General features: G+C 38.8%; 1 protein-coding gene across 1 annotated transcript; it reads right to left on the reverse strand.

Annotated features, from left to right (window-relative positions):
* Positions 1–419: 419 nt before the first annotated feature.
* Positions 420–12,159, reverse strand: LOC137999766 (guanylate cyclase soluble subunit beta-1-like). The gene is made up of 7 exons (XM_068845670.1): positions 11,844–12,159; positions 11,567–11,673; positions 9,580–10,437; positions 8,248–8,636; positions 6,442–6,582; positions 3,922–4,076; positions 420–2,984 (listed from the first exon to the last, which is right to left on the reverse strand). Exons 1-7 carry the CDS (start codon positions 11,918–11,920, stop codon positions 2,867–2,869), a joined length of 1,845 nt encoding a protein of 614 aa, XP_068701771.1. The 5' UTR covers positions 11,921–12,159; the 3' UTR covers positions 420–2,866.
* Between the last annotated feature and the right edge of the window lie 2,582 nt (positions 12,160–14,741).

Here is a 14,741-nt window from a genome sequence, read left to right on the forward strand (position 1 = left end):
GTGAAGTAATTATAAACCAAAGCAATTCGCTAGTTACTTTCGACACTCGATTAAAAACCACTCTAGAAACAATTTTAGAACCTAACTATATGGTGACGTCAATCACAGAAACTGCACTACTTTCCATTTCCTTTATTTATAAGCGTATTTCATCATGCAATACCCAATTAATTACAGTTTATCTAATTTTCCAAAATGTGGCCTCGCCAAAAAAAAATTTTAGTAAAGCAAAGTGGACTATCTCGTTCTCAAGCTAAATGATCTAAATTTATGTGAATCTTTAACCTTTTCCAAGCGAAACTAAATGCTGAACAATGGGACTCACTTTGACATAAAAGCTCAAGTTTACTTGAACTTGGCCTATTGCCTTTCCCCCTCCACAACACACACACTTGCCCTCCCCAGCCCATGAATCCTTTCTACATCCTCACCACCCACTTCCCAAGTGACCTGATTTGCTCTGATGAACGGATAACATCCCAAATAAAGAGTGTATGCGCATGTCAAAGCAGGCCACATTTGTTTCAAACAAAGACTCATTTACTACGCAGATTTGTTGCGTTCAGACAGTTGCCATCTTCGTCGACTTTGCGCACGCCTCCTATTGCGGACTTTAAGACCTTTAACGAACACCTCTAGAAGAAGACAAATTCTGCCAACTCAATGTTGTACCCAATTCAAACCCTTTGGCAATAATACGTTTTGTTCCAGATACTACCGTATCATTTAAATAAGAATGCTACATTATCGTGCAAATGCAATACGCAAATCATAGTTAATAGAGGGGAATGGTTATGGAACCTGACAACTTTCTTTGTTGTAGGTTTTTGTTCTCTTTTTTGGCCTTGACCTTGCACAAAACACAATAGTTGTTTACTCTGTACTGAGGAACTAACCAATAGAAACGTGTTGATTACATAATTCATGCATAGTGCATGAGCGCAAAACAAAAGATTCTGCATGGTCGTGGACTTTCGAACCTAAATCTTGGCATCTTTGTTGGTCCTTTGATGTTTGCCGAGCTTCCAAACCATTCCTCTCTATTAACTATGGGCGAATCGAATCGATCAATTGGAGGTTGAGGGCAGGCGGGCACCCAGATAGAGAGAGAACAATTTTAGACGCTTAATTTAATCAAACACACATTCAGTGCTTGAGTCTCATTGGATTCGTCTAGGATTGAAACCGTCTGCAGTGGCTAGTTTACCGTCCCAAGTACCAGTTCTCCACTTCACGACCATCAATGTTTCCAGAGATACCACTTGCAAGTTAAACGCCTACAGTATGTACATTACTTTTTCTCGCCTACCCAATGAAATTCTGATAACCACATACCGTATACTGTAATACATAAATTAAAAAACTCTAAAACAATTACTACAGCCTTCATCAAAAGTCGTTGAGACACCTGGCTGCAAAGTAGGAAAAAAGAAGTGCAACTAACCAATGATATTATTGGTTAATGGCATTGTCGTTGCCGTGGGCCATCGTCGCTTCTTGAGCTTCCAGAAAACCTTAACTAACCAAATTTAAGGTTCTGACCACAACGTGAGCATACAAAAGTCAATGCTTTATATTTAGAAACGGCCTCCCCGTTAATTTCATTCTAGGTTACTTTGCTTATATACTTCATGCGACCGAGGTGACGTTACAAAGTACAAATGCTGGTTGAGCAATGAGAGATCTTTTGCTTTCATCCACCAACATGGCGGCGAAGACCACCTATAATTGCGACAGTGGCTTCGGCTACAAAAACGTCACGTCTTCAAATAATTACAACTTAATAATAACAAAAGTACTTTGCTGCGAACAATACAGCCGAAGTGACCTATAACCGGGTTGGTAAAAGCGCTTCTAAAGTAAAGGCAGAGAATAAATGATTCACTGTTGGTATGCTTCCATTATTAGGGAGCTTTAGCAATGACAACGGCGACGGCAACGGGAACGGCACAAATTTGCACATTTAGTGGGTAAAAGAAATAGCTCTGCACGCTCTGCGCGCATTTTTCATTTTTGTCCATTTGTTTACCTTCGTCTGCAAAACAAAACAACAACGTGAAACAGCGAAATTTGAGGTTTTATGGAGAACGTCAGCACTTGAAGATAAATTTTCATTTTCCTCCCTTAATTAAGCGCCACTGATACCGGTTTCATTTCTGAGGGACTGCTACACCTTTGTCATACTAAAAAGCTAGGAATAGTCGCTAAGTGATTGCAATAATGCGAATTTATGTTTTAAGATTTTATGTTCTAGTGGCCGTTCCTGTCCCTATTGTCGTAAGAACCACAACCCTAACCATAACCCAAAGGGGTTAGGGTTGATGTTTTGCAGAGCACGCACGGCTACAACAATGCAAAAAAGCAGTAATATTGGTTAAAAAAGAAAAAATGATTGTGCTGCACATGCGGCACCAATTTCCAGGTTTTGACGACGACGTGGACAAACAACAGTGAATCTTTCCTTCTCGCTCTTTGCTTCAAATCCGTGCGTACCAATCTGGTTATAGCACGCTTCACCTTTGTTGTACAACATAAACAAGATGGAAATATCGTGAAACACTTCAAATAGCTTGAAGAGACGTTTTCGTCGCCTTAGCCGTCGTGGTTTCTTAAACTCCCTAGAGTATCATCAGGGAGGATGGCGGTGAGGTACCAAAAGGCAGGAGAGGGTGATGGCTGATAGTGCCATTATAGTCAAGGTGTCCTAACATTTTTTTATGAAGACTGCAAATTTATGGCTATTTTCTAGTCCCTTTCGAAGAAATGAACTTCATCAAGGGAATCAATTCTCTGTTTTTATGTCTATATTTTGCAGTTACGTCTCCTTGGGCTACACTGAAGTCTCAGTTGATCCAATATGGACTTTTCATTGTCCTTCCCTTCCTTGTAAGATATAGGTGATCATGGGTTCTGGTTTTCCCTTCATGGTAACAGGACCGCGCTTCTTGAGAACAAAGTTGTGATGCGGTTCACATATTAGTGACCTGAAATAAGAAAATTGCAGATGATGTACTGTACTGATTAAGACGAAAATGTTCCTTTTCGTTACATTTTTGTCCAAACCCCAGTTGGTAAAGCATTGCACCAACATCGCCCCTGAATTTTCCATTTTGTCAGTTATGGGAATTTGATGATATACTTAGGTGATAAAGTTCTTTATTCTCATCACCTTTCTGCTTGACAATGTACTGATCTTGCGAGGAGAAAATCTATTTCTATCACACCTTGCAGTGAAAGGGTTAATTAAAGGCCAAACAAATGTTAAAATAACGGATGGGAGGCAGACCAGTTAGCGGTTTCAACCGCAGTCAAGAAGTTGAATTGGATTTTCAGGAACAACTCAGTGGGACATGAACTCAGGAACTTCGGATCGCAAGTCCAAATAGTACATAGACCAACTCATGAGCAATTTGTTGTTTATTAAAGAGATTTCGCATCGTGTCTGCAGCATACGACAAATGACACGATTAAATTTGTGTTTTGCCAAAAATCAAGAAACTTGCTTGGTATTTGTTCAGATATCCAGCAGGGAGAGACAAGTTAAAATGAGAAAATTTTCATGCTTTTTATGACAAACAATAGCCTGCCGTTTGCCATTTGATGTAAACGCATTGCCAAATCTCTTTTCAACGTTTCTATCTTTTTGATTGGTTCATTTAATCTCGGTTATCAGCTCATATACAGTATGACCAAATATGGAAACTGATTGCGTCAAGTGTTGCCACACTGCAAACTATTTGGCTTTAACTTCCAATTATCCAAGCGTTCAGTGGTAACCATACTTCAAGCAACCCGGGCCAGAATTGAATGAAAATTTAACAAAACAATTATTCCATTCGCGCTAGCTTGTTGGATGAGAGACTGGTTATATCCAACATGCGCTCAAGGAATAATTGTTTACTATCATCTACTTGCTATTACCTGTAAGTGTATTCTGTCACATTTATCTTTCCTCGCAACCCAGTTGTTTCCGTACGACTTGTCAGATTAACTGTATTTCCGAACAGACAATACCGCGGTTTCTTCTGTCCCACAACACCAGCAACAACTTCGCCAGAATGAATACCAATTGTAATCTAAAACAGCAACAATGTTAAAGTGGTACTATGATCCAAAGGCTGTTTACTTGAGTGTAAGTTAAATGGATTTCGCGGTTCGCCATTACTCAGGTTCAAAAGTGACCGACTGGACCTCAGAGGGTTGGATCCAGGGAAATTAACATCATTCACTCTATAGCTTGAAATTTCAGCCGACAGCGTGTAAACGCAGTCTCTGAAAGTCCGAAACTCCCGTGCTGCATATTAGTTCAGTCGCGTACAAACGCATTGCATTCTTAATGAGTCTTTGACGTCATTTTCTGCTCGATCAAGCGCTCTCACTCAAGATTCTAAAGTTAGTAATGGCGGACCATTAAATAAGAAAATTCCTTCAAATAAACAAGCGTCTTTTTAAAATTAAGGCTTAAAACTTGGGTCACTTAGTGTTTAGTTAACATAGTTTTGAAATCCAAAGAAAAATAAGATTTGATTTTCCGATCATAGTACCACTTTAACAAGGACGAAATTTAAAGGACAAGATGGAGAATGCAAGATTCATTGTTGTATACCCATGCTGTTCTTAAAACCTTCGAATGTTTCACGTTGTTGAGAAGTTAATAGGGAGCTTAAGCAAAGACAACGGCGACGGCAACGAGAACGTCAAAAATTTGCATATTTAGTGGGTAAAAACAATAGCTTTGCACGCCCTGCACGTGCGTTTTTCACTTTTGTCCATTTCGTTGCCGTCGTCAGCAAAACAACAACGTGAAATAGCCAAGTTTTTGGTTTTATGAAGAACGTCAGCACTTGAGGATAAATTTTCGTTTTCTCTCCTAAAATGGAGTGCCGTTCCGAATGGTGTCATCTTTGAGGAATTACCACACCCTTGTCATATTAAAAACGTTGAAATAGTCTCGAAGCGATTAAAATAACGCAAATTTATATTTTGAGATGACGTTCTCGTTGCCGTCGCCGTTGTCGTTGCTTAAGCTCCCTATTTAGGCAAGGACAACGGTAACGTACGTCAACGAAAATGTCACTTCCAAATATAACTTAGCGCTACCGCAAGTATTTCGCGACAGGCCTTATTTTTGCAACAATTCGTCACGTGACCTTTTTTCCACAAACACGATGAGCCTGATGGTTTCATGAATTTTTTTTTCCAGAAATAAAAAGGGCAGCTCAAAATATGCTACCATGCCGATTTTCGTAAGTATATAGTTTAAAGTGGTGTTGTTACAGTTAAAATAATTTCTAAGGATTTGTATGGGAAAAGGACGCTTTGCCACCCTTGTATTTTTCTAAGTTTTCAAACCGCTTTAAAATTCTTCCTTGCAAATATGAAAGCCTGAAAATTTCCAACCCTTGCACATTTATTCTTGTTTATTTGACCCATGGTAAAATTGGAATCTCAGCTCTGTTTGTGGCGCGTAATTATGAAATATTACAATGGAGGGCAAAGGCTTTTCGTTCGTAAACAAAAGTATGGAATTTTCGACTGTTTTAAATGTTCACAAAATCTTTACCCCTTAAGTGGTATTTCTCTGAAATTTGTATTCTGGCTAAGACAAACACGATCTCAGTTTCCATTTCTGGAATTTAGAAAGTCGGAGCTTTAAGTTAAGTTCACCAATTATCAGTCATGTGACCAGTTTGTTTCAAACGGCCTATTATTCCATCTTGATCAGCTCGTGCAATACGGGCAAACTACTCTTTAACTGGATGGGCACGAACGGTTTTAAATAGAGAATGATTGGTTCATTGCTACATGCTCACGTTGTTGCCAAAACCTAAGATTTGGTGATTTTACGTTGTTGTTTTTTGGAGTAAGGCAAAGAAATGTTAGTGCACCGATTTCGGAGCAAGAGGTCCCCAGTTCGATCCCTCCCCTTTTTATATGAGAGTCCCCCCCTCCCCCCTTCCCGGGCGAGCGTTCACCCTTCGTCAGAACGAATGACGAAAGGCTAACGCTCGAAGCGTCAGCTTTCCAAATCGTTTAGGGTGGTAATTCGACCTTTATCAACACGTTTGATAAAACCAAATTTTCTTGACTTTGACTTTGCCTTTACCTTCACCTTTACCTTTAGCAGAGATGAAATAACAAAGCTAACGGGAGAGGAAGGAGAAATCTTCGCAGCTGATTTTCGTTCATTTGTAGTTATATCTGCCACACACTTGGCATGTTGACCAGTTTTAACCATGAACTTAATAATCTCGTTCACTTGCTCTACAACATGTAGCTTTTATTTCTCAAAAAAATGAACAATATCAGACTGCTAGACGCTGATGACCTCTTCTCCAAAACCAAACCGAAAGCCTGTATTTTAGGTCGAGCGAAATGACCTGATCATTTGCAGTGCGATGACAAGTTACCACCCCCTAGCTACAGGGCTGAGAATCTTACCTGCATTTTTCTGCCATTGGTGTTCACTTCCTGCACAATGTCTATCATATCGAGTGCTAGATTAGCAATGTTGACCGCATGCCCTGAGCATCTTGTCGGCAAGCCACTGACGGCCATGTACTTGTCTCCAACTGTTTCGACCTATGATAAAACAGTATTTATAAAATAATTAGGATAGTACGCGCACTCTCACTGGTCAGTAGCTGTGTTTAGATGAGAGTATGGAAACCAGCATTTTCCTTCATTTGTTGAATTATCCTTGAGAAATATTTTATAAAAGCAATAGAGGACAAGTTTTTTTTCCGTGTTTCCAAAGCCTCATCTAAACATTCGGGGGAGTTGGGAGAATTCGAGGCAGTTATGCAAACCCTCGACTGCGTCTCGGGTTTGCATAACTGTCTCGAATTCTCCCAACTCCTGTTGTGTTTAGATGAGGCTATGGAAACACGGAAAACGTCCTCTATTGCTTAAATCGCGGACCATGTCATTCTTTCCCCATAAATTGGAGAATGGAATAAATGTTGAGAAACTGAGAGAAGTTGGAATTGCAAACAACTACAACAAGCCGAATGAAGTGCGCAAAGATCACAGATTCTCAAAGCACCTATAGATCCCTAACGTTTTCCCGCAAATTTGACAGACATGTTGAGAAACGCAAGTAATTCTATGCACACGGATTTAAATAAACGTCAAGAAGTGTTTTCTTGCTCTGTTCCCCAACTTCAACATCACTCGTGTCTCGGAATACGGACAATTAACGTCACAAATTATCCCCCTAAATGCCGCTGCTGCACTTTACCCTGGCCTAAAAATAACGCTAACCTTTTACCCTAACCTTGTTGTTACAATGTAGAAATATGTCGGCAATGCTTAGGGGCATTTACATGAGACCGGCACGAACTCAGACCGGTGTACGTATGAACTTGTACCGATACGAAATATTTGCAGCCGTTTACATGAAACCGGGATGAAATGCTTGGTGCTTGGTTTTGGGACGAAATTATATGCTTTGTCTCACAAATATATGGCTGACCCAAAAGCACACAGGCTTGAAATTTCTAGACCCGGTCTGAGATTTGTTTTCATTAACATGAATATGAGAAGGGTACGAACTCAGACCTCTGTTCGGGAGAGTCAAACTGTTCTATGTTACCAAACAGCTACAGATTTCTTTGAAAAGATTTGCGGCCAGGGAAAAATAGTCTCTTATGTTTTCGGAAGGGATATTTCTGCAAGCTTTGCCACTTAAAGGTCACCTAGAAGTTTTGGGTGAGCAAATGGTTCACTGAGACGTTCTTTGATGGTAACGTTCAGCTAACAATTTCTGAAATGAAGATTTCATTCCTTAAACTTTTCGGAGAAAGAAGAAATGCGAACAGATCAAATTCTTCTAGGAGATAAAAACATCTCTTTAGACAATCTTTACTCATAACAAGGAGCCTAGAAATGTCTCTCAAAGGCTTTCGGCTTCATTTGCTCATTGAGTGCCCTAGATTTCTGAAGTAGCTGAAAATTTGAAAGTTCTATGGTAACATTAATTGAACGTATTGCAGTTGTCAGGAGTTCCACATCTGTGGAAATATTAAAGACAGAAGAGATCAAAAGTTTGAAATTTGTCCACAAAATATTTCCTTTAAAGTTAAAGATTTTAATTATCAGCATTTTTACCATCATAAAAGAACAGAGATTCATATTATCAGCTTAAGAAGTTACTTTATTGTTGTTGTAGACGAGTGTTCAATCAAGAGTCTGATATGTCTGCAACTACACCACTATAACTAAATGAAATACGACTGTTGAGCATACCTTGAAAACTTCATTGTTTTTGTCGGCAAGGTGATCAAACTTGGTGTAGGTCTCATTCAGAAGTTCGACAATCTCCATAGGCTCTGTGCTTTGATTACAGTAATGAGTGAAATCTACAATCCCACTGAACATAATTGTGACCAACTCATACTTCTTGGCCATGACAGGTTTCTTCAGTCTTAAATCATTGGCGACTGAACTTGGTAGAATGCTGTAAAGAAGCCTATCAGTTAGCTGTTGTTCTTGTTGAAGTTCTCGAGCCGTCTGCTGCAACTTGTCAGTCAGAATTTCGAGTCGTTGAGACAGACGTGATTCAGCATTGTGCTGCTCTGATAGCAGAATGAGATCTCTTGTTGCATCGTGGACCGGAATGTCACTGAGGTAAAGACCTATCGCGTACATAAAAGATAAATAATGTCAACTAGGCTACACTAAGTCAAATAATCATTCATTCAATTCACTTAAATTATTAGAAGCCGGTCACAGGCAGTATACCACTGTCTATGTTGTCAGGAATTTGCCTCTCACCACTGGCTATTCTGTCTTGATTTTCTCCAAAACCCTTGTAAAAGACAAGAGTGAAAACCCCTGTATTATCAGCCTCAATATTATCGCCATCATTGAACAAGACTTTTTACAATGATCAGCCAAGTCCAGGCAGTGGAGGGGTTTCTAAGCCCTGGCAGTGTGTCCAGCTACCCACTAGATAGGCCATGTTCAACAGGAGCAGCAGAGAATTTCATTATTAATATTTTTTGTAAATTTATTTTTTTCATTTGCCATGTCTAAAAAAAATTCACCCTACAACCGGTAGCATGGGAGATATTATTTGTGATTTCCTGGAGCATGCCCCCAATCTCAAGGTCCATTAGTTCTGCTCGGCTAACATCAACAATGCCTAAACGGCCAATTTTGCTTGAAAAAGTTAGAGAGATGAAAGAAAGACCAACATTTTTTTGTTGCCTATTTGAAGCTCTTTCTTCTCCTTCTTCTTCATCTTATTATTATTATTATTATTTTTATTATTATTATTATTATTATTAACATTAACATCACAATTGCTGTTATTATTATTATTATTATCATTATCATTATCATTATTATTATTTATGTGAAACTTCACCTAGCTATGAAATTTGGAAGTAGCAAGGGTATTATTATTATTATTATTATTATTATTATTATTATTATTATTATTATTACTATTTATGATTTATTACCTGTGAACTACACGTATTTGCAAATTTTAGACTGTCCTTTTCCTGTGTTTTCCCTGTGCTAGGCACATAATTTGTTCAAGCACAACATTATAAGCCCTATAAGCCTTCCTACCTATTTCATTTAAACCATCCAAATTCAGAACACTTGGAGAACAGAGGAACATTATACTGTCACATTCAGGAAGGTATAACATCTGCCCTCGGAAACGCATAGTTGGTGATTCCAGCGTTCCAATGTCATCCTCTGAGACAGTCGTCAGGGTAGCAGAATCCAGGAGCCCTTCTTTGGTTTTGACCACATAAACTTTGTTTACAAACTGCAGAATGCAGTCAAATGTCATTGGAATGTGTGGGCGAATAGCTTCAAATACCTCATCAACTTTGGTCTCACCAATTTTGACGGCAGGTAAAACACGGGAGAAGGAAACACCAGCTTGGTAGATCACCATCTTGCTGTCAAAAAGGATGTGGAATGGACATGCCTGGCAGAATGTTTGTGTGGCAATTCTAGAACTTAATGTCACTAGTTCCAATTTTTGCTCCATTCTTTGTATTTGCTTGTCCTGTTGTTTAAGAAGACCTATGTCAGCAGAATTCTCAGCAGTGATGACAAGTTTCGACCAGGTTGATTTATCATTGGTTGGTACTGAAACTTTGATATTAACATTGAAGTTAAACACTTTGTTTGCAACAGCCTTTACCATGCCGACGACCATGTACTCAAGCCCTGTCCTTTCAGAATAATAAAGGATTTCTATGCCACTACCATCAAGTTCATCTTTAGCATGAAACGAAGGCATCCGCAAACCAGGAAATACAAACAAAAGATGCTCGTGAACTGCGTCCAAACTGTTCAAAAATTCCTTGAGATTACTTCCTAAAGTTTCCAGCATTTTTTCATAGCCAGCATCTTGGATGAACTCAAAGAATATTTCTCCAAACTTCTCCAAAACATAAATTTCGGACAATCCTAAAAATAAATGTATGATGACCTTAAGAATCTTTTTATACCTGCATCTCCTCTAAATTTTTTGAGTTCTCAAGTCAACAGTTAAAATCATTGTTGAGTTTAATATTTACCGGTAGCTCTTAATAACTGAGCAGGAGGTCTGTATGAGAGAATCTTGACCAAGGTCTGTACACACAACCAAGGTCAAAATTCTCCCATACAGACTGACTAAGCTCGGTTAATAAGATGTTTATTATATGGCAAACAAGAACAATTTAATTTGTTTAATGTAACTAGTTTGTACTAACTGACATTTCGCTTGCAAATGGTGATGAAAGGCTTTTTTGCACTTAGTTTGCAATTTTTGAACCTTAAAACATTACTGGTCTAGATGCCGGTCTAGATAGGAAATCTAGACTGCGGTCAATATAATCAATTGCAGCCAATCAAATTCATGAATTTGGTAGTTCACAGACACAGAACCATATAATAATGGGTCATATTAACCCATTGACTCCCAGGGGTTCCCCATTGACGAGTAAAATTGTCTGGCATTAGACAGAGTAAAATACTAAGTCTGGCCAGTTTAGGCCGGTTTGGACATCAAAGGGTTAATTAAGTATGATAAAAAACAACACAAAATTTTATTGGCAACATGTTAGATGTAAGGCCAAACCAAAACAAGCTAACCCATTATAATAATTATTCCCTATATCGGGTTTTAGATGACAAGGTTTACACGATCGACGAAACAGTGATTAAATAATAAAACCTGATCTTTTGCCTTAGCACTTAAACTGGTCTCATTGAGCTCTGTTTATAATAACCGGTTGTGTTAGGTTTTGAAACACAATTTTGAGAGACCAAAGACTCAAGGCAAAAAATTGACAGCGACTGACAACATCAAGCGGAATTCTGATCAAACGCGGTGTGTCATTGGACAAAAACCCGTGTCATAAAAGCTATTCCATTCATTGACAACGAACTAATAGACCGAAATTCACTTTACTTCTCTCTTATTTTTTCTTTTTTTTTTTTTTTTTTTTTGCAGCAGGATGAACTTAGGTAAAATCTACAAAAGTAAACAACCTTACTGTAATCAGGGAATTTCCACATTGTAATATTAAAACCTGAGGAAGCTCAAACTTACCAAGCACTTCCGAGATAACTCGCAGCAAATCGAATGTACTTTGATCATCGTATATTCGTCTCTGGTTGAATTCGCCTGTTTCTCCAAGATCGAAATTCGCTTTTTTCCTAAAAGACCATGAGAGATCAAGACGTTTTTTAAAGCAAACATGAAACCACCCTACAGCGCCTTCCATCATAGCGATTTCATTGTGTGGAAAAACAACAGCTGCTAAAATGTATTTAATACCATGATAATAACAACAACAACATGCGACGACGATTTTCAAAATACCTACAGTATTTCGTCCCACGTTTCGAAGCTGCTCTCCCGTATAACAAACTCTTGCAAAGCTTGGTTTACAAACCCGTACATCGTTCCAAGAAGATCGAGCGCGAGCCCGAAAGTCAACCGAATTTAGCTGACACTCGACCGGCTTAAGATACGGGCGTCACGTCATTTGAAATGAAATAATAATCATATCTCCTTATCAGCTATGCGGTACATGCTGCAAATAAGCGATTCTGTGGTTTCAACTATCAAAATCTCCTTGACATATCAACCTTTGACAACGAAAGACTCCGTGGATTCCCCGGCATTTCGTATCAAAACAGTCATGCGCCGATTTACCGCTGGAATGGAATGGGGGAGCCGGGAACCCGGAAATAAAACGATTCTCAAGAATGATCCATACACCATAAATTGAGGACGCACAGCCATAGTCTGGACCGAGTAAATGACAACGAGGCAAGTGAGGCGAGTTCTGTAAATATCACGTGATCGTAGACGTTTTTGCTCGAGCGAAAACGTCAACGATCACGTGGATATTTACAGAACTCGCCTCACTTGTCTTGTTTTGAGCTCGTTGTAGTAATTAAGTATATACAAGTTTGTGGCTTTATGGATCTTTGCTTGAGGGAAGATGACATTCCGGGTTCTTCATTTGGTGTACGAAAGCCATCAGAACTTAATAACGATGCCCTGAAATTTTGGCTGAAATGCCGCGGGGACAGGTGTTTAAGGAGTGTTAAGGCACAACTGTTAAAACGGTAAATAAAGCAGTGCGGTTAGAAAAGTAATTATACAACCGCTTTTACTGAATAGTCCTGTAGTTTTCCTTCCAAATCCAACAGCATCGACAATTACATTAAATCCGGTAGAGATCAAAACATAGTTGATCCAAACAAATTCAGAAAAAATGGAAAAATGAACGGAAGTTTCGTTTTACTGCATCTCAGTTCCACCTCATCTCTCATAGACAGGGAAACTATGAAAATTTGCAAAGTACATCATGCACCCTAAGATATTTCAATCACTATATACTCCTCATGGCCATTGAAAACTATCTAAAGTATATGAACAGCAAAAAAAACACCTGTGCATGTTTCCAAAAGTGGACTGGTTGTGTGTGCTAAGTGTCTAGTGCTTGGATGTTTCCCTGATGGAACTGAGGTCATAGATCCAAATTGTGAAGACGCATTTGGATTACTGGTAGTCAAGTGCCCTGAAGCAAAGTTTCATGTTACCCCTCTTGAAGCTTGTGTTGATCCCCAGTTTTACGTCAGCATGTGCATCTATTATGCCCAAGTATAAGGACAAATAGCTCGATTTTGTTGGTTACTACAAAAAAGGAATGTCCAAATTGATAGGATAAGATTCGATAAAGATTACTGGTTGGAGCTAATGCAGAAACTGCAATCATATATCTTTACACACTTCACTGGGTATGCTACAGCAAAATTTGCTCCATCATGCTCTTCCATTGTAATTTGTTACTCCACTTGCAATTGAAACCTGCTTTGATATTATAAATTCATCAAGTCATTGCATGAAAAGAAAATTGATTCATCTCACTCAGTCTCTCCTTAAATGATTAGCATTCACGAAATCAATTAAACCTGTACAAACACTTGGCAGCAGAGTAATAAATAAAAATCGCTCTGTTATCGGTAATCGGCTATTTTCGAAATATTAAATATTCAGCTTGATAGTGAGGCAGTGAGGACAAAAACAATGGAAACACTTTGGAATGAATGTGAAAATATTTGCATATCATCCACGATCCTTTATCTTTGTCGTCAGAACCTCAATTTGGATTGTAATACCAAGATCCAGTTTCGATGCAAGGTCCATCACGCTGTTGGTGGGGCCGGCATTTCCCAAGGAGAAGCAAACTGCAAAGGCTACCTGGTCGCTTTCTGATGATTCTGAGACCTGACACGGTTATGTACATCATGTACTACAATGGCATTAGGAATGGCTGATTTGAATGGGTGATGTATTCACGATGTGGGAGACTTGGCAGAGGGGGATACGCGAGGGAATGAAATATATATAGGGTATATATACAGTAATCTGTCCTTTATTTCAAAGTGTGCTGAGAAACTGGTACTTCAACAATTATTGTCGCACTGCTCTGAGAATGCACCGCTTCCTAGCAACCAATCTGCTTATCGAAAATACCATTCTACCGAAACTTGCCTGCTTAAAGGGGCTAGGTCACGCTATTTTAGGCATTTTCAGCACTGATCGAATGGTCATAGAATTAACCAAAATATCAAAATAACTGTTCAAAACTATAGAAGAACTCTAACAAAACACAGGGAAGCCAAGAAGGGACATGGATGGACAAAACTGGAGAGGATTGAAATGGATTGAGTTTGGGTAAATCTGAAAAACGTTGACCCACCCTTTTTCAAATTTATATCAGTCTATATCAAAATGTCATTTACAAAGCTGGAAAATCATTCTCAGTTGTTATGTGGCCGTGATTTTGCAAATGAAAGACTCTTGCTCTGCCAATATGACGTTTAGAGCTCATAATTAACAAAATTAAACAAAATTACCTAAAATAGCGTGACCTAGCCCCTTTAAGGTGCAGAATGACATTTTGCTAAGCATGGATCGACAAGAGGTTACACTTCTCGTATCACTTGACTTAAGTGCTGCATTTGACACTATTGATCATAATTTACTACTTAACTTTTTTCAATCTGATTTCGGTGTTATTGGTAGTGCACTTCAGTGGGTCCGTTCTTTTCTATCTGAAAGACAACAGCGAGTAGTTGTTGGTCAATCTTGTTCTAAAGACTATCAAATGAAATATGGAGTCCCGCAATGAAGTTGTATCGGTCCAATCTTGTTCCTGCTGTATACTTCTCGACTCTTTAAACTTATGGAAAAACATTTACCCGAT

Source organism: Montipora foliosa, chromosome 4, assembly GCF_036669935.1.
Source record: "Montipora foliosa isolate CH-2021 chromosome 4, ASM3666993v2, whole genome shotgun sequence".
Lineage (NCBI taxonomy): Eukaryota > Metazoa > Cnidaria > Anthozoa > Scleractinia > Acroporidae > Montipora > Montipora foliosa.